Here is a 21,282-nt window from a genome sequence, read left to right on the forward strand (position 1 = left end):
AATAAAAGGTTTTGATGTCATTCAGAAACATGTCCTTTCTGATTGTTTTGTTATTATTATACAACCTATCATTGATGCACTCTGTTTGAAACTATGGACATATACGATTAATTGTGATTAATTAATTACAAAGCCTATAATTATCTTTTCAACTGACTGACTAAAATCAAAAACAATATTGGTAATTCTTCTGCACCTAACTGTGTGAGTGTTTGTTTTAACTCTCCACACCCTTCTTTTTAACTAAGAACAGTCGAACAATGGTAATATTCTTAAACTTCAGGGAAACTATAAAATAAATGTGCTGAACAATACACACCGCACTGTAAATAACTCTGTTATAACTAATTCATAATTTACCTAAGGCATATTTGTGCATAATTTTGATTCTACGATGGTGAAAGGGTTAGTTAAGGTAATAATCATGATGAAAACCCATATTACATTTCTAGATATTTCTGAATCACTGCACAGTCAACAGTGACAGCGACATCATGTGGCGAAATCGTAACAAATGTTACACAAAAAAAAAAAAAAATCCCCGGAACGGATATGATGAAGGGTACAAGTAAGACAAGGCCGGAAGTATCAGTCACACGACATCTTCCGATTCTAAACACATTTAACAAATAAGTGAATGGACAGAAATGAATGCGCAAAATACATAGGTGTTTAGGTCGAAGCTCTTCTGTTAATTTTTATGTCTTAAAGATATCTTATGTTAAGCAAATCACTATTGTTGAAAAATACCGTTTAATCCCATTTGTTTAACCTTTCCCACATCCTTCACGTCATAATCCATGAAGACTGATAAACCATTGACATTTAGTAATCATTCGAGGCATGAGCTGAGAATAAAGGGCCTGTATAGACAACATCGCAGTACTAGCCTTTAGGGTTTCATAAAAGATTTTTACAATCGGCCTATATAAAATTACAGTTATTACTATTATTCATTTCATTGTAGACAGTTTATTTAGGTCAAGGCCATTCTTGCAAAGGATACGTTTTAAAACAGCTTGGCATTTTGTTTCGTTCAGTTTACCAACATAGCAACGAAGACCAAACCAAAATACCACTTAAAGGCCTTGGTGTCTTTAGACTGCATTCAGGTGCTCCTCATTAAGCGTCGGAATTCCCATTTAAAATGAGCCCTCCGCCGACTTCGGTCTGCTTTCGGACTTTCTGTGAAAAAAATAAAAGTAATAAAAGGTATTCAAAAGTACATTTTTATTTTTAATATCATAAAATGTAGGACACCAAAAACAGAATCCAACGTAAACCTTTTAAATAATGCCACACCACAAAAGAAAATGCGCAAACATTAGGCAATATGCAGTTAAACGTTAAATGAATCTCGAAAATTATGCAGTACATTTACTCTTTAATATGTCTACGACTTACAGTTGTTTGGTTTCACTTGTCAGCTATCGTTTTTGTTCCGACTTTCAGAGTAATGAAAATCAGTCTCAAGTTTTCTCCGACAGCACGTGAACTCAGGATAACTCTAATCCTAAACGACGGAAGTGCGTACAAGGGAGTCCTCTCACTTCGTCACCGCACTCTCTGGACATTTTTACATATCAGTGTTTCTGGTTAGCGTTAGGTTCGTTTAAATCCGGTGTTTGCTATGGCAGAGTTTTTGTTATTTGTCTTACGGAAGGCTGTAATTGAAACATAATTTTGACGTATTTCTCTTTAGTGTCTTGTGCCTTATCTTTGAGGAGGTACACGTTCGTGTCTCAGCTGTCTTGGTTGTCTAACGTTAGCTCACATTGAGTAAGCTAACGTTAAGTTCGCTGGCAAATGCCTACGTAAGCAGACGTAAGCAGCAAAGTATCGTCGCCTATTGAATTCACAGTTTTGTAGGGTGTTTTCCCTGTAGTAATCTGGATGTCGTTTGGTGCCACTGAACCAGCTGATTTTCCTGTTTTGAAAGCTAAAAGCTAACGGTAGCCCAAGGCTCACCCAGCTGAGTTTCGCCCTATTCACTTCAGACAGTCCGTTCACATCACCAGCTGACAAAATGATGGATTTCGACAATATCCTGGACATTGCCTCTCAAAACCAGGGCCTCGGCTCTGTACCGGTAAGATCCAAGCGTCACATTTCACATTTACTTAGCCCAAATAATGACTTTTCTATAAAACGTCAACGTTTTGAACACACATGCCGTCTGCTAGGGGGGATGTGATATGTAGCTAGCTGCTAACTTCCCCCTCGTCACACTGCATGCTAATAAATGAAGACGTTTAGCCTTTGGATGTCTCAATTTTCGACAACTTGACAAGACATTGTATTAATAAAAACTTAAATGCAAGACCTCGCATCCCTTAAATCATTTGGAGCGAGCAAGTCAGAAACCTTTGCGTTGTGATTTAGGAAATCAGAACTTGAAAATATCACATAACAATCATAAATACAGCTACCTGGCCACTGAGAAAACCCCAAATGATCTGCTTCATGCCTAGATTTGACTCTGAAACACTAGTCAGTGCGTTCATGTCATGCAGATCAGGAATACCCAGTATGCTGGGCTTTCAAAAAGCCAGTAGGTAGACTCTAGTCATTCAAAAAGGCTGTTGCTGTTCTTAGCTCTAAGCCAATGTAATGTGCTTTGTCATCTTACCTTAAGGTATAATTACTGAATAGGCCAACATTTTGTTTATATCAAATTCTGACTAGACTGAAGAAAATAGAGCTTATTGGTATGATTGTTTTCAAAGCTCTTAGTGGTATGGTACCTCAATAACCCTGATTTGTTTAGTAACTGCAGCCCAGTGAGATCCCTCAGATCATCAGGTATGGGCCTCATCAATGTAAAGCTAGATCAGGTGGAAGGGAATATTGTAGAACAAACCTGGTGATCTAAAGGTTTGTGGAAATTTAATCCTCTTCAAGGGTGTTTTCTCTTTTGGCATGATTGTATCATGCCCAAGCATTGCTCCCCCACCTCTCTGGTGGTCTGCTTTTACATCATGAGAAATAATCACTTCAAAACTCTTGATTAATCTCTGCATTTTCCTTGATAACCAAGCCAGTAGACTCATGACACCATTTATGTATTGTATTGTAACTGCAAATTGCAATATTGCTAAGTATAATCGCACATTATTACCAAATTGTGCTGCCAGGTGCTCAAGCACACTTTCATATGTATGCAGTCAGATCCAAAAGATTGCAGGAGCATATAGTTGGTTTGCAAATCCATAAAGAACAACAATCAACCATGTCAACTACCTACAATGACATCTGTTCATACTCTGTGTGAACTGTGAAGTTCATCCTTTGATGATGGATATTTGTTTAATTTTTTGTTTTTTACTTCAACATTGCAGCTATTCTGGAATGGGCTGAGCTTTGCATTCAACAGGTTTTAAAGCAACAGGAGATGTTCTGTATTACATGTTCCCTGTGCTTGAGCACAGTTGCATTTGTATTATTTGAAATTATTGAATTCTCCTTCAGCATCAATAAAGTATTTATCTGTATCTCCTGTGGACAATGCCCTAGTGCACACAAGTTGTGTCCAAGACCTCCTCTTCAAGCAGACTCTGGCAAGGTGCCAGAGCATGGTACTACTGTGTTCATGGTGATAAAATGAACTGGACTTTGGGGTCAGTTTTACTTGGATCTTAGCCCAGGTCCCCAATGTGAAACAGCCCTAAGAATAATTCTGAAACATTGCTGTTCCTTTCCTTGGTGTGAAATGTGCTATATATATTATTAATCCATTTTAAATTTACTGTAAATCAATTGAATTTCAATCCTGTGAGATATTCAGGCTTTTTGATTACTAGTCAGTGTTGTGATTCAGAGTCCTCCTGTCATCCTGTACCTAAGTCATATAATAGATTTCTAGATAGGTGTGAAAGTGCTCTTAATTCAGCAATCTGCATAGTTTAATCTTTTATTTTTTTCCCCTATTTTAGCAGAAGAGGTACAGCTTACAGGTTGGACCATCTAAAAAGGACCCAAAGTCAAGAGGTGTGAATCCTGCTGCTGTGCAAGCACTACTGAAGAAGCGACACAATGAAATGAAAAAGAAAGGTAATGAAATATCATATAAGCTTTGGTCAATAGCCGCAATTTAATGGTCTACATCTACATCTTTCATTACTTGAAGTTATTAATTATTTTGTTATGAATAATTTATTCCCCCTCTCAGAAATTGACATGAAGAAACAGAAGGAAGAGCTACTGGCCAAGAGAGTCGAGCTGAAGTCAGACCGTAAAGCCCGAGCCATGGCCTCCAGAACGAAGGACAATTTCAGAGGCTACAATGGCATCCCAGTGGTAGAGACTCCTAAGAAGAGAAGAACAAAACAGGAAATGGAGCAGGAAAGATCAATGAACCAGGAAAAATCTATGAACCAGGAAAGATTTAGGAATTACTCTGTTGACCCAGAGGATGATGAGGATAATTATGAGTATGAACAGACAGATTCAGAGTCCGATCAGGAGCCAGAGCCACTGAGACCGGGGAAGCCCTATGAGAGTGGTAGTGGTAGTAGTAAAAACTCCTTTAAGAAATCCAGTGGGCCCCCCAAAGGCGCTCCACCTCCCATAAACTTTGCAGACTTATTGAAATTGGCTGAGAAGAAGCAGTTTGAGCCGGTTGAGTTAAAACCGAAGTCAGTGAAAAAGGAAGAGAGGCTGCGTACAGCTGATGAGATACGGGAACTGGAGGTGGAGCGACGAGCAAAGAGACCAGACAAAGATCGATTTGTAAAGGAAGAGCGGGAAAGGGACCGCAAATCTCAGTTTAGCTCAGGTTCAATGAAACAAGGCGGTGTAGAGAAGGAGCAGAAAATCAGCAAGCCACAAAAGAACTCCCTAGAAAAGCCGAGTCAGCCCAGTGGGGCGGTGAAGAAGTCACACCACATACAGAGCAGCAATAAAGGCCACTTTTCCTCCAAGCCAACTATGAGTGATAGAGACAGAGAGAGACCCAAAGTGTCCCTCAGTGATAGAGACAGACCCAAAACAAACATGTCTGGTTCATCTGGTGCCCTAAACAGTAAAGTTCCTCAGAAAGCATCATCTCAGGTTTTAGCCAAACAAGGGGGCTCTAAGCCCTCATCTAGCCACAAATCCAACACCTCAAGTGACCTTAGCTTCAAAAAAGAAAGCTCCTCGTCAACTCATGGAAGACTTTCTGGTACTCCTGGGAGCCGGCCCTCTGCACCAGCTATGATGGGTCAAAAATCTCAGCATGGGAGCTCCTCACAGACCAGGCCCAGTCAGGGTGGCTCATCAAAGCAGGGACCTTCATTTGGAGGCAATAGGCCTGGAAAGGGAGACCCAGTAAGACCTGGAATGAATTCAGCTGTTAAATCAAATGGGAATTCATTGATGAGACAGAGCGACCCTCCTAAGGCAGGGAGCCAACCTCATGCAAGGCCTGCTGGTGTCCCACAGGCCAGGCCTGGCCAGCCTAGGCAGGGTCAGCCTGTAAGTAGTGGATCCAGACCTCCAGGGACTGGACCTGGTCGACCTGTGAGTGGCGGACCAGCAAGATCAAATGCTAGTATGGGATCAGGACCTGGACGATCTAAGTGCACTGTAGTGTCAGAAACCATTTCATCCAAGAACTTTGGAGGCCCCAGACCAGGAGCCCCTCCCCGGCAAGGCATGCAGCAGAGACCTGGGATGCCTCCTAGACCTGGGATGCCTCCTAGACCTGGGATGCCACAGAGACCAGGAATGCCACAGAGACCAGGAATGCCACCAAGACCTATGATGAACAGACCACCGGGTAAGATCCATTAAAAAATACGAGTGCGATATTCCAAGAGAACTGGTTTTGTTACATTTTGACTTTTTTTTAACCCATTTTGGCTCTGTATTTTTGCAGAAGCCGTATGTTTCTCAGCTGTTTAACTATGGCACTGCAGGGGGGTCAAATGAAGGGGTTTATCTTTTCACAAAATGAAAACAATGTACATAAGCAAGTTATAGAAAATGTTTGAATAAGGCTTTCTTATATTGTTCACTGGTCAAGTGTGACTGATTCTCTGCTGATTAGGTTTTCTCATTGACTTTTCAAGAGGCCAGGCAGATCTCCTAAGAAAACATTTACTTGATGGCAAACTGTTCTGAGTGTTTTGTACTGTGTATATATTTAGTATATAAACTTTCAAACCATCTCTGGAAAGTTTATTGCATCCTTGCAATGCAGTAAACTGTCATTTCTATTTGTCTGCCCTCTTTGTTTTATCTCCTTCTACCGCAATGCCTCAAATCATTAGCTTTGCCACAATCACAAGTATCCATGGCTGTTGAAGGCAGAGCAAGCATTAGATACATCCAGATGGCTGAGCCTGTTTTTAGCACCCACCATACTATAATGGCTGCACTTGGCAAAATCCAAAGGACTACCTTTATCTTTGAAATGGCAGGCCCAATGGATCAGTCTGATGTCATACCAATTTAACAAGTGATTAATTTACAAAGAAGTAGAGTGACAATATTTTGGGCCGTGTTGTTGTTTTCCAGTTATGCCTGTATTATAAATCAATTTTTAAATCTTTTTTTCTAGGTCCAATGTTGCCACCCATCACCTCTGCTTACAAGAGGAAATATGAAGATGAAGAAGATGAGTATGACTCAGAAATGGACGATTTTATTGATGACGGAGGTGAGGAGCAGGACCTGATATCCAGTCACATCAGGGAGATTTTTGGCTACGATCGAAACAGGTAAGTTTTGTCCCATTATTTATCATGTTAGGTTACTCTGATCCTGCCTTTGTGGCGTCTTAAGAGGTAGTAACAGCGGCATAAAACAGATTAAAAAGACTTCAGCCTAGCCAATGAGGGAGCTTAGAGTTGTGTCCTCACTAGCTTTCCTGCAAAGCTGAAATGTAATGTAAACTGAAAGATGGGGGCACATAATTTCACACTGTTGCAGTATGAATGTCACACAGTGTAATGAGGGGTAAGCTACATTACAGCGCTTTCACAGAAATACACTTAAAAACAGCTACTGAGAGAAGGAGTTAATATTGCTGCAGTCACCACAGATGTGTTCAGATGGAAACAAGTAAAATTTTTCCTCTAAGCAGCATAGCAAAAGAAACACAACAGATAAAAAACAGAAAAAATAAAAAAACTATGTTATTACTTAATGGGAAACATTAACATTAAATACTGCTTTCAAGTAAATCTCATCAATATAAACCATTTGTGAATGGAAAATGGTAAAAGAAATGTAAATATGTATCAAGTTTGAAAAAGAAGATGGTTAATTTAGAGAACTCACATCACACAGAGGTAATCCAACAACTAAAGAAGAAAAACAATTGTGTGTATAGATTAAGAAATACCAATAACACCTTGTTTACCTCCTCAGATACAAGGATGAAAGTGACTATGCACTCAAATTCATGGAGAGCAGCTGGAAAGATGTGCAGAAAGAGGAGGCCAGGAGGTAAGAGAAATGAAACTCAGTGCCTTTGTTTTACTTTTTATTGTGGGAGCTGTCTTAATTTTTTCTGTGCCGTCTCTTTGTACTGTGTTTTACCTCTTTAGTCTGAAAATGGCCGTGCAGGAAGACCTGGAGGAGGAGAAAAGAGAGGAAGAAGAGTTCAAACGGAAAAATGCCAAGAGGAAAAAGACTTCCTGAAGCCTGTTTAACATTGGGATTAAAAATAGAAAAACTGTTCTCTTAAAAGATGGGACATTTAGTCTGCTGTCTTTACAGATGATGCCTGGAACTATGTCTGCAAAGGCCCCTGGTCCTCGACAAAATATGCACAAAATATTTATGCATTAAGTTGGTTGTGATGAAAGGTTCTCATGTTTCTCCTTCTATATTGTGTTTCATCTGGATGCTGAATTTAAACTGTCAACAGACAAAAAAATCAGATAAGCAACTGAGTTGCAAAGTAAACTAGGGATAAGGAAGAGAGTGTTTTTTTTAAAATACTAACAGCAGCACAGTGTCCAGTGCTGAGAACTATTTTTGAACAGAAGTTGCATATTTTTTTCCACTCTTTGATTGTAAAGTCATTGAAATATGCAGAATTTATTATCACATGCTGTGCTGTGTGTTTTTCCTTTAAAGGATTTGAAAAAAAGATACTTAAAGGGTTTTATTTAATTGTCCAGTTTCTATTCATGCTTTTTCAAAGTTTGTCAATCTTTAATAATTATTCAGAATGAAAATTAAGCATTTTGGTTGCTTACTTAGTCATATAGAGATGATTTTCTTGTCATAGCTTGTGTGTAATATTGTGTAATATAATTTTTTTAAGTATTTAATTTTCTGAAACTAATTAAATTGTTGTGTATGATGTTCATAATGACCAGGTTCATCTGAGAGCAGAGCCAGTAATAGTTTGTGTTGTTTAGTGGTCCTTTTCTTTCCTCTTGGCTTTCTGGGAGGGTTGCCTTCACTTTAGATTCTCCTGAAAATGTGTGGTAGTTTGTTTTAAATCTTTACATACACACCAACAAAGATTCCAAAAGGCTGAACTGAAGTCAGAAAATTAAGAAGACTCTCTTAAAGGTTGGTTATTTACGTGATTCAGCTTTGACAAACTGATTTGATGTGATTATCAGTGCTGTTTATGAAGGCAAGAAATCCCCTAGCATAGAAGTCTAACTTTAGCAAGCTCTTATTGTCTTTAAGTGACTGGCTGACATGTCAACATGTCCTGGAGAACTGTAGATATGAAAATATACAACAGCCCACTAGTTTATCTTAAAAAGTCTGGACACATGAAGACTCCCAAAATGCAAATAAAGTCATTGACTGAGTAGTTATTTGCATTTCAAAGTTAATGTAAAAGCAACATACTTAATTTTCCATAGGAAATGAGATTAAAGCTTTACGATAGATCATCTTTAACCTGGGCAGACTTGGGGTTCCTTTGTTGGTTATTTGAAAGCTTCTGGCTAGTGTACAAGGCAGAGCAAAGTCATCTGATATAATGGGAAGCCAGTAAGTACAATTTTACTGGTACATTACAATGATGGACAGCCTTATGGGTCTTCACTTTGATTTGAATACCTGTGATGGTTAATAACTTAACAGCTTATATGAATCATACTTGATAACTGATCAGAATTAACAGAGACGTAACATTTTCACACAACGGGATAAGTAATTAAAAAGTTCTTCAAATGGTTTGGCGAATAATATGATCACAATTGGCTCAGACTATCAAGAATATTGAGTGCATGAATCAGATAAAGGTCTCAGCACAGTCTGGATTTGTTTACCACTTGGCCTTTTGGCTTATCACATTTGGCCTTTGGCTTATAATTCAGTCATAGTGACCACATTCCTTTCCCCTGTTAATCCAGGGTTAAGTTGCAGTGACAGCAGGCTATGCAGGTTTACCCCTTCCTTAGTCCTAGAAAGGTTTTCCAGTTCCTCCCCAGGATACTATATTCCCCCAGTTAGCTCTGGGTCTTCCCAGTGCCTCTTTCCTGTTGAGGGGAAGACCTCTAATATTGGTATAAGAGAGCCATCCCACTAGGACGCCTGAACCACCTCTGCTTGCTCTTTTCCATGCAAAGAAGCCACAACTGCAGGCTTCCACCAGATGCTTACACTCCCTACCTTATCTCTGCGGCTGAGGGCGGCCCTCCTTTGTAGAGAATTTATATTGGTAGCTCATCTCCATTTCATTATAATCTTTTAGATTAACACCTGCATTACCTCTGATAGAGCATCAATCTATCCATCAGCACTTGTTCACTAATGGTTCCCCAAGATGCTCTAGAGAAGTTCCTCACTCAAGAGACTCCTTAGAGGGAGCAATTCACTGTCTTCCAGCGGAGAGCTGCTGTCTCAAACTTTGGAGCTGTTGACCAGCTTTCAAACCACTTTGCATTCAGCTACACCTGTCTCAATGTCTGGTGGAGGTCACAGCTTGATACAGCCAAGGGACCATATCGACAGAATCGGAGATGAGATTCTGAGGGCCCAAAAGTACAGACCATCCATGAAAATCCCAAACAATCAATGATAAGCCACAGCCTGGTGAAGGCCATCGAAGACCAGGAATGTGACGACTTTGTGCTGAGAATGCAGAAGCAGCTTTCACTTTATTTGGGACCAGTCTGCTCATATCTTCTCTGCCCTTTATTCTCCTATGATTCCTCAATATGACCTCCAGGGACATCACCATAGGTCCTCTTTAGGTCCACAAAACACAAGTAGACTGGATGTGTAGGCTCCAATGTTTCGTTCAGAAAGCCGCTACAGGTAATTGGTTCTTTGGCCCAACAGGATCTGAATTGTTGACGGTAGGCTTAAACCTCTTTTCACAGGGGAATCCTCTGTAGGCTAGCTCAGTTTCAATAGTCTATGCAAGATCAGGTTTGCCCAAAGAATGGCTAGGTACCCAAAAGACTCAGTAACTGGGCCATTTAATAACATCAACTAATGCAAATTAGATCTTTAGCTTTTGCACCAGCCTCCTGAATGTTAATATTCACCTCCTGGGCCAGACTCCAGTCAGCTGGAGCAAACTGAAAAAATATTGCTACAGGTCTGATGCTACTGCCGTAGTCCAGTGGGCCCACCAACAACTAAGAAGGGGTTTACATTTTGAAACAGGCAGCAGTATATGGAACGTGTTATGGGTAACAACAAGTCTTTGGACAAAAGAAGTCCCAGATTTGAGGCAAGTTAATGAAAACCATTGTTCTTCAAACACTGCACCATTTGCCAGGACTATTTTTAAAAGTGGCAAACCCTTCCCAGTCTTTATTTAGACAGACTCAGTCTCAGGGCTGCTCTTTTTTACACTTAATCATGTCACTGGCTCACTACAAGTTAATGAAATTAGTGTGAGATGTTCCTTCTATCACCTGTTAGCGTCACAACTATCCCAGTGTTTGCTTTCACTGTCCAAGTTTAAAAAATGTCAGACTGACATCACATTCAGAATGGGTATACTAATGGTCAAAAAATAAATAAACTTTACATGACTTTACATGTGATATGTAGTGCCAACCTGAAAAAGAGAGGTTTGAATATTTTTCAAAATTACCCTGTGCTTTTTCTGTTTGAATGTTACCCAGAGGTCCACCCTTTGTTTGATGTGATAGAGAGTATAATGTGATGTAATGCAATGCGATGTGATGTAATATTATGTGATGTAATCTTATATTATGTAACGCAGTAAAACAAACAGCTGCTAACATTATAGATGGGGACAAATCAATACCAGCGGTTCTGGCACAGGGTTTGTTATCCAAAGTGTATAAAATGTGTCAGCAGCACTCAGCAACCTTTTCCATTTTCCAGGGAAGAGAGTTGGACTTTCTGGCAAAGACATAAAAAAACACGACGTCAACCTTTTACCCACAAACCAACAGCTTTCTAATAACATGCATAAGCTTTGATAGCAAGACAGAAAAACAAAATTAACACTCTTTTTCTATATGTGTGTAGTTTTCAAAAGATTTAATGTGTTGTAAACACATTAAGTTCTACAGTATATTCAACCAGAAGAAACAGCCAAACTGTTTGTGTCTAAAGTTTTTTTCAAAGAAAAATGTTTTAAAAAATGCCATCATTTAATGTCAGTGTCCTAGTAATATTTCCTAAAACACTCTAAACGGGGGCATATGGGCCTTTTGTAGCAAAAATATGACATTGGCTTTTCTTTTCTTATACTCTTCATTTTCCATTTTCTTAATTATCACTGGCTGATTTTCTACAAGAGATGAATTTGCATGTTGAGCAGTACATCTATAGGCACAGACAGTTTTTCCCAAAGAACTGATTGTCTAAACTAGCAGACAATATTGAACTGTTTCGAAAATCAGTCAAACTCAATAAATCCAAAGGTGAAATCCAGTGTTATTATCAGACAGGAACAAGAACTTTAAGTATATGATGAATATATAATCAATATATTATGACTATATCTTTAGGGGAATAAGTTACTCTATTTACATTGATCGAGGTCTCATTAACTTAAAGGATCTATTTGACTCTAAAGGTCGTCTTCATGCTTATGAAACCTTTCTAAAGGGAACAACATTTTCTATGAAGTTTAAAGAGTTTAACTCTCTTGTTAAATCAATACAAAATGGCAAACAGGAGTTAATGAAAGGGCATAAAAACAAAATGTGATCTTGAGAGCTATAGGAATTCCATATATATAAGGGGCATTGATTTAACAAGATAGAAATGCACAAACATATAACAAGTTGCATCTACAACAACAGAAAATGTCACCACATGGTAAAAAGCTCTTATTTTAGTATAAGCATTAACCAACAGAAAGCTTGGCTTGTTCCCTTTAACTTTTGTTTCACACAAAAAAAAAAACTGTAAAATGACCAAAGTGCTTACAAAACCATCAAAGAGCATCAAAAACACACAGCACAAAACAGGTTCATAAAATAAGACATAAAAGCATTGATGAAAACAGACTAAAATGATAAAAGTGTCACTGCACTACCAGGTCTTAAAAGCCACTCTGAATAAATACATTTTAGGTTTTGATTTGAAGAGGATAACACGCATCTCAGAGGGGAGCTTGTTCCAGAGGCTGGGTGCAAAAACTGAATGAGCTCTGTCACCCCAGTGGTTGTATTTTGAGCTGGGCACTTCCAACAAAAGTTTGTTGGATGACCTCAAAGCCCTGCCATGTTCACAAACAATTAAAATCTCAGATAAATAGGAGGGGGCAAGGCCATTAAAGGCTTTAAAAGCAAACATTAAACATTTAAATTCAAGTATAACATTGGACTGAAAGCCAATGAAGGGAAAAGAGAATTGGAGTAATGTGCTCTTGTTTTGTTGTTTTAGTTAAAAGATTTCATTTAAGGTTAGTTTAAGGTGCTTTATTGAATATAATTCTTGTAATGCTTAGCTTGACACAATTATTCACCTGTTCTTCAGTTTCCCCTTTTGTAAAACTCTCTGGATAAACTCTATTAAAAATGTAATCAACATTGAAGATGCATGTAAATATGAAAAAACAAAGATCTGTGCTATCGCCAAGATTTTATTAACAGAATTTTATATCCAAAAGCCAAAGTTGTCATTACAACTCCCTGTTTTAGATTAGTTTCAACGGAGGTAGAACATTATTTTGGGTGCCTTATATGAATTACCAACAATAAATCTTGTCAGCGATTTCAGTTAACTAGAAGATTTTTTTCAGTTTTAATTTACTTATTCATTCTTTAATTTTATATCACCACCACTTTCATTTGAAATACATTTTGTTAGTTTTCAACTCATGAATTATATTTTTTTCAGTATGCATTCACTTGTCTCACTTTCACTGCATAAAAATGTGCAGTAAAGTTACTTTTAAAAAAGAAAACTTTTTTTTTTTTTGGTGTTTCTTGAATTTAACTCAAAGTATACAAGAACAGTATACAAACATAATAATCTGAATTGAAATAGCCAGGGTTTGCGCATGTCACATTATACAAAACACATTTGGAGCAGTATATATCTTTAAGGTTTGATAGCCTATTTGTTGACAGGTTTGTCTTTTAGTTGTAAGTATTGTTCAACATCTTTAAGAAAAAAGTGTTTATTTTGATTCCATATTAGCATTTGTGGATGAAGAATTCAGCCAAATTGAGTTATAGAGTAACTCTTACATTTTGAGAAAACAAAATACATTTTCTCACGATAAAACAAAGTCTTTGAAAACATATTCGATGACAAATCTGCTGAAGGGGAAACGCTTTTCCCCCTTTCAGCTTGCCGTATGACGTTTGAAGTGGGCGGGGCCAGTGCTTTCCCTTAGCTACTCCTGAAAGTTTGCGGAAGTTTGTTTTCATGAAGAAGTCAGCCGCCAAGAGGCTAAAATTAGAGTAAGACGTCACGTTGTGTTTGAAGCTCAATAAATGGACCTCACCTCAGAGAAAATACAAAAGATCCTCTCCAAGGTTAGTTTGTATTTAACTACCAGCCTAGAAAGCTGTTTTAATGTGTTGAATTAATGCTGTTAAAGTTTAAATGCCGGCTAGCATAACAGACTTGTCTTTAAAGCTGCTGTCATTCTAAACCAACTGGCTGAACCAGCTCTGGCACTTTAAATATCCTGGAGAAATGTTAATAACACGGAAATATGCCATACATTACATAAAATTAATCACAGTTTTTTGTTAAAAAAAATTTGGGTGACATGGTGATGCCTCTTTGATGTTAAAAATCACTGCCATGGGATATAATTTACATCTCTGTGCTTTATAAAGCTGTTATCAAAGCCAGTCATTAAAATAGCCAATGGATATTTGTCAAAGGTTTTATCAGAGACTTTCATCTCTTCCTCAGTGAGGAAATAAAAGAAAAACATGTGGTTTCATTGTTTTTTGTAAATCTGAACCATCTGACCAGTATGTAGGTCAGTGATTTTATGATTAAAACAACATTTACAGCAGCTCACACAAATATGAAATTTAAAAAGAGTGGGCTTATGTTTTTTATTTTCACAAAATACAACTGCAAAAACAACTAGCCAGAAATAAATAACAAATTAAATCAGTCAAACCAGTCAATTCATAGTTGGTTTGTCACACTATCTGATTATTTAGCCTACAGGCATTGCATCATCTTTAAACATGCACTATCACAAAGTATCAAAGTGACTGAAATTGTCTTTCTTACCCTCTCTTTTTTTAGTACAAATTCCATGAAGTCGCTGTTGAAGAGCTGCAAAAAATCCATCGGATTTACCCCGGGATAAGACCATCCACAGGGACATACAGTGAGTTTACCATGCAGATTACTCCTTTCTCTACATGAATCACACCTAAAAATGTATTATTACCATCTGCTCCTGTTTCATTTTCAGCTTTCAGTGACAGCACCCAAAAAGATCTCATCAAACTTATTGGTAACATCCCTGTCAAGTATGAAGGTAAGGTTGACCTCTGGCATTGAAAAAGGGAGTCATTTTTCATGATTATTATGATTTTCTGATGGAAGTATGTCTGTCTAAAGGTCGCTCCTACAACTTCCCCGTTCTTCTCTGGCTGCTGGACTCGTTCCCTGTCACTCCTCCGATATGCCTCCTCAGACCGACCGCTAACATGGTCATCAGAGAGGGGAAGCACGTCGATGCTAGAGGACGGATCTTTCTGCCTGGGCTGTACAACTGGGATCATGTAAAGTTTTATAATTTTCACCAGATTTATATCAGAATTTCACACTTTGATGCAATTTTTGTAAAAATGGAACAATATTGATACCTGTTTCAATACCAAAATTTTAATAAATAAAAGTCCAAGGCACTCTGTTTTGGACAATTTTTTTGTATTGTCCAGGAGTTAGACCTTTTGATGGATTCACTGCTATTTAACTCAGAAGTTGTGGTTTTTATACTATTTCTCATTAAAATAACAGAAATTGTACCATTTTTGTATGATAAAGTATTAAAGATGTAACAACCTCACTTTTGTGAAACTGGAATTGAAATTGATTCAGCTTCGTTGTTGTCCTTTATACTCATTTCTTTTGTTTTTCTTTTGCTCTTTTATAGCCTAAGTCCTCTGTAGTGGGTCTTCTTAATGAGATGATTGCCAAGTTTGAGGAGGATCCTCCACTGTCTGCAAAAACAACAGGAGATGATAAAGACCCCCATGAGCTTCTGGCTTTTGTCAATAATTTGAAAATCACTGATGGTGCTTTGCTTTGTTTTCAGCTTTGCAGTTAATGACCAGTAATATAAAAGAAAACTATATGTGATTGTTTGCTTGATTTGTCTTTGTGTTAGGGGGAAGCAGAAATCAGAGTCAGTCAAACAAAGTGTCTGTCATCGGTGGAGGAGATCTGGGGATGGCCACAGTGATGAGCATTTTATCAAAGGTACCTCTAACATCTTTACAGGAATTTCAAATTACGTTGCAATGCCAAACAGAGAGAGAGTTAATTTTGTTTCTTTGAATCCAGTGTAAAGTGGATAAACTCGTCTTCATTGACGTCGCAGAGAGTTCCACCAAGGGAGGCAGCACAGATTTGGAGATTTTCAGTCTGCCAAAGGTCGAAGTATCTAGAGGTATGTCATTCTTTGCACACACACACACACACACACACACACACACACACACTTATGTAGAGGTTCATTATGTCAAAGTTATCAATCTCATATCATGCAGGGAGGAGGAATTCACTGATCCCTCACCAGCCTTTAAGGTGGTTAGAGAGTAATAAGGGAGGTAGGGTAGCTAAAGCCCAGTTCAGAGCAAAGATTTGCATCTAAACATGGCCACTTTAGAACACCGCTGGCTACGATTACAACATGCAACTTGAATCTGATGTTGTTGCCTGCATTCCACTTTGCCATATCACAAACAGAAACGCCAACAAATAGTTGTTCAAAAGAGAATAATTTGTTGGATGAATTCATGAATTTTGGAAATGATAACAGGATATTTTTACAACATTTATCAGTTTTTATGTGATTTAAGTTTCTCTTCTTATTCTTACCTTCTTTCCCTCTGGGGACCAACGAAGAATTTTTTTTTTACCTTAACTTTATTCTAATGTCACTTTTTTTGTCAGATTTTTCAGCCTCTGCAGGCTCCAGGGTCATCGTGGTAACAGCGAATGCCTGGAGCAGCGAGCAGTCGTATGTCAACGTGGTTCAGACCAATGTGGACTTGTACAGAGGAATCATCTCAAATCTTGCACGTATCAGCCCGAGCGCTGTCATGATAATCGCTTCACAACCAGGTTCGTGATGGAGAAAAAGTTACCCTATCTTTTCTGTACATTCACTGTCATATATACCGCAACTTTCCTCTTCTCACTGTTTAATTCTAGTCGACATCATGACCCACGTTGCCTGGAGGCAGAGCGGCCTGCCTCCAACACATGTGATCGGAGCTGGATGTAACCTGGACTCGGAGCGGCTCAGCCATGTCCTGGATATAAACCTGAACACTCACAAACCGGCATGGGTCATAGGAGAGCTTTCAGACAACAAAGGTGGGGCACAAAGAGTTGATTAAATATTTATATGAAGCTTTGGGTATTATAAATTGTCCTCTGTAAATACTTTCCATGCACTGCTCGTCTATTCAGAGCAGCAATTACCTTTTCCCCTTAATTTCTTCTCATATGTTGTAACTATTCAACCATCAGACTCTTGTTTTTCTTCTGTTTCAATCTTATTTTGATACCAAGCAACCCTGTTCTAGGGCTGGGCAATAGAAGCCATAGTGTCAGCATGTACGTGGAAAAATCACAGAAGAATAAACTACCTGTCAATAAACCTATGACTATTAGTGGTTCTGTTTAGTTACCATTAGGCCAATTACCTTTTTTTGTCTTAGCCTAGTTAGAAACTTTATCCAAACTTGCTATATTGCCCAGCCCTAAACTGCACTACCTGCTATTGTCATACATTCTTTCCATTGTCTAGACTTGAAAAGGCCTTTAGTGAATGAAGCACATGAGCGAGCTTGACATTGTTCTTATCTTTTAGTTCCTGTGATGGGTAACACCGGGCTGAACTCTGGTGTGCAGCCTGAGATTGCTGCAGGATCCAACTCTGCCAAACCACTCTTAGACAGGTTAGAACCAGTGGGGCTGTGATTAGGGGAATAAGAACATGTACAGTGCCTATAAAATGTATTCAAAGTAGCACATAATCTGTATTGGGGATTTAGAGAATTAAATGGGATTATGAAATAGTAATACTGGTGTACTCCATGATTAGAGATCATTTCTGCATCAAGGACTGACATACGTACAATATGACCATTTATTTTTGCTTGTAGAGCATTTGAGATGACGAAGAACAGAGGCCAGAGGTCGTGGTCTGTTGGCCTGTCCATCGCTGACATCACAAACAGTGTCCTGATGGATAAGAAGAAGATCCACTCTGTCTCCACACTGGCCCAGGTACAAAAAACACCAGTCTCAAACAATGACTGCTTATCAATATGGACACCGCTTTTCAATGTTTGGGGAAACTGTGGCTCAGAAGGAAGGGTCATTTGTCTCTCAGCTGCAAGGTTGGGGTTTGATTCCCAGTTCCTGTAGCCATATGTTGATAGCGAATAGATGTGACTTGCAGTACTAATCCAGATGAAAATGCCGTGAGCAGCTGCATTTGTCAACAGAGCTATCAGTCATGATATGGCATCTGCTCTTTTTGATGTCAAATGACTAAAACAAAACTGCTCAGAAATTTAATCTTTGGTAGACATCAGCATGAAATAACTATCATCATAGATTCTGGGTTTATCGAAAACATGTCACGGAATTTTACTTCAGTCTGATCTGTGCCACATCTTTTAAAATAAAGGAGGAGGGGTTTCTGACTGGTACTGCAGTCAGTCAGAAGGCTTCTCTCCAAGGCATCTGTTCATCTTAACATATGGTCTAATCAGCCTGTTATTAATTCTCCTCATTCACTTGAATCCATGATATTTTTCCTGTTTTGCTCTAGGGTTGGGGTGGCATTGCTTTTGAGGTTTTCCTCAGCCTGCCGTGCATCATGGGAGCAAATGGTTCCACGCGCTTGGCTGGAGTGTCGCTCGGACCAGAGGAAGACACCAAACTGAGGGACAGTGTCACCTCTCTCTCTGCTCTCATGGGTCAGCTCAGGATATGAAGGGTTGGATTGTTCTCACTGGATTGGGCTGAAATGGACAGCTGCTCACTGGTTGGGCAGTTTTCCAGTCAGCACACTCCCAGTAGGTGGACTGAGGTGCATGCAGATTCAGTTTGCTGCTCAGACTGGATGCCATAAAGTATGGCACATAGCTCTCTAAAATCTAATCAGTTAATATGTTTATTGGATATTGTTTAACCTTGGGGATAAAAACAAAATATTTTGCAGAATGCTTTTCTGTATTAGGACTATTCAGGATTTAAAATATACTTTTGTTGTAAACAATCTTTTCAGTTTTGAAAATATGACATGAATGCACTGATAAATTTCTTTTTTATCCCTGAAATTCTATGCAAAAGCATCTGTAAAAAGTAACCCATGGAGCTTTATTTTTATCAACAACGCTCTTTTGAATTTGGCTTACACCAAAGATGTACTGTATTTGTTTTGTTATACTAACCTGCCTGAATTTGAAAAAACTTTGGTTGTTTGTAGATAAAAGTTTACTTCCTGGTTTAATATGTGGTACAGGAGGGTGGTAGTCATGCACTATATGATTTATGAAGGAAAGCCTTAATGATTGTTGTTTTGATGCTGTACCCCTATTTATAGAGAAGCTTTTAAATGCCTTCATATTCAAATCAACTGTTTACTTAAATGGAAAGACTTTGCACTGCTTTATTCTAAAATGCGTACAGTAAATCCATATGGTTTGCGGGTGTGCAATAAATTCATTCTGAAATAAAATGTGGATGTTTCTTTTTTTTTTTCTTTTTTTTTTTGCAGGAAAGAAAAGACAACTGACACCTACGGTTTAACTCTTTATAAAACTCCAACAAGTAATTGCATTAATGTACATAAGCTTTGGTCTGAGCTCCTGCATCACTGATGTCAGATCCATACAAATAGCCTGTGATGCACAAATTATGACTGTAAAAAGATATTACAATTAGTCGAACATTTTCCAATCCAAGCCCTTGGGTAAAAATCAGAGCAAAGAGACCAAAAGTCATGAACAATCAGTAAAATATCAGTTTGTAAAATAACTTTTTTCCTGCTTTAACCTGGAACTCCATTAGGAAACAACTGAAAACTTGTAGAGTATTGTAAAACCTTTAGGCATGGAAAAGGGTCAGTGCAAAAAAACAAAACTGCTGTTTAAACATAGCATATTCTAGAATAATTAACTGTATGAAACAACAATATAAAACATTTGTGTCTATTAGGTCCTTTAACAGAATATTATGGCTCAACTTCCATTTCTGAATAAGTTTTGCTCCGACACTAAAGACACTTCAGTGCCTCTAAAAGATCGCTGTGCATCTGAATGAATTAGCTTTAATTTGTCCCAAGTCTGTGCATGAATGAAACAGTGTAAAATGTATCCTGAAGTCAAGATTACTGTGCCATTTGACATGTCTTAATGGCAAAGATATGTTGTGCACATTCATAAATAGAAATATTCTGCCAGAGTATCCTAAAGTCTAATTTCTGTACATTTTGGAGCTCAAAGCCAATTTCTTTCCATTTTTAAAACTTTGACCACTAGATGGAGCTACACTTCATAAATACAGAAATCACCCTTTTTACAATAACTCAGTCTGTGGCAACAATTTTGCATTTCTTTCTATTAGGTCCTAACTTTTCCCATATTACACCTTGACGCATGCATGCATATACATGAAACAGACCTTTGTTGTTGTGATCAAGTGTCGAACAAACATATATATAAAACACTAAAACCACTTCCTTGAAAATGAAAGCATCCAAACGGATTAATCTGAAATGTAACAAAGCACCTAAATCCGCGTATCATTCTTTCATTTAATATTTGATTGATAACTGAATGACAAATAAATGAAAAATGGCTCATTGTTGTTTTGTTTAAAAACCACATCAAAAAATGAAAATTTTGTTCATTTTCTAGTTTTCATTTCTGAAACGAAATCAAATAAACAGGAAATGATGCATCTTTTAGACTTTTGCTATTTATGCTGGGATGTAATATGAAACAGCTGTAAGCAGTCAATTTGATTACAATATTGAGATGCGTAACCTGGTGCAGGTGTTGTGCTCAGAAAAGCATCCTAAGAATCACATGCCCATCGCTGAAGAGTTCATGCTTCCTGTAATGATATACAGGAACACAAACGTACGTTTGCGCCTAAAAGTCCAGTACATTTGACCAACATGAGTACACTCTTCCGTGCTTGGATGTGGCATGCTCCCCTGGCTCCGGCACGAAAGGACAAGGTGGACCAAAGCATGGCACGAATGCAAATGAAGGAGCACAAGTGTGGGAACGTGACTTAAATTGGTGCCAGTGTTTGTGTTCCGTATGTCATTCCAGGAAGCATGAACTCCTCAGCAATGGGCATGTGACTGTCAGGATGCTTTTCTGAGCACAACACCTGCACCAGGTTATACAAATTAATACTGAAATCATACTAACTGCTTATGCCTGTTTTTCATATTACATTCTCTGATCTCAACATTAATAGCAAAAGTCAAAAAGACACATCGTTTCTTGTTTATTTGATTTCATTTCAGAAATGAAAACAAGAAAATGAACCATTTTTTTCATTATTTGTTATTCAATTATCAATCAAATATTAAATGAATGAATGATACACGCATTCACCTAACTACCCAGATTACCCACAACTACCTGGGTGGGAAAAAAACCTGAGAGGGCTTCATGTGGATGTAACTAGCTTTAGTATTTA

General features: G+C 38.2%; 2 protein-coding genes across 3 annotated transcripts; both read left to right on the forward strand.

The window, feature by feature from the left end:
• Window positions 1-1,563: 1,563 nt before the first annotated feature.
• spty2d1 (SPT2 chromatin protein domain containing 1) lies at window positions 1,564-8,691 on the forward strand. Of its 2 annotated transcripts, none has more exons than XM_041796574.1 (6): window positions 1,564-2,089; window positions 3,933-4,050; window positions 4,169-5,758; window positions 6,542-6,701; window positions 7,354-7,431; window positions 7,533-8,691. In XM_041796574.1, the coding sequence occupies exons 1-6, from the start codon at window positions 2,027-2,029 to the stop codon at window positions 7,624-7,626; spliced, it is 2,103 nt and encodes a 700-aa protein (XP_041652508.1). In that variant the 5' UTR covers window positions 1,564-2,026; the 3' UTR covers window positions 7,627-8,691. The 2 variants fall into 2 exon arrangements, with proteins under 2 accessions (XP_041652508.1, XP_041652509.1); XM_041796575.1 differs by having other exon boundaries at window positions 3,936-4,050.
• Window positions 8,692-13,751: 5,060 nt separating this feature from the next.
• Window positions 13,752-19,290, forward strand: uevld (UEV and lactate/malate dehyrogenase domains). The gene is made up of 12 exons (XM_041795775.1): window positions 13,752-13,880; window positions 14,617-14,701; window positions 14,789-14,854; window positions 14,938-15,101; window positions 15,476-15,617; window positions 15,710-15,801; window positions 15,886-15,991; window positions 16,498-16,668; window positions 16,759-16,923; window positions 17,423-17,510; window positions 17,718-17,841; window positions 18,392-19,290. Exons 1-12 carry the CDS (start codon window positions 13,839-13,841, stop codon window positions 18,554-18,556), a joined length of 1,410 nt encoding a protein of 469 aa, XP_041651709.1. The 5' UTR covers window positions 13,752-13,838; the 3' UTR covers window positions 18,557-19,290.
• The last annotated feature ends 1,992 nt before the right edge of the window (window positions 19,291-21,282 follow it).

The sequence above is a fragment of the Cheilinus undulatus genome, linkage group 9 (assembly GCF_018320785.1).
Source record: "Cheilinus undulatus linkage group 9, ASM1832078v1, whole genome shotgun sequence".
NCBI lineage: Eukaryota > Metazoa > Chordata > Actinopteri > Labriformes > Labridae > Cheilinus > Cheilinus undulatus.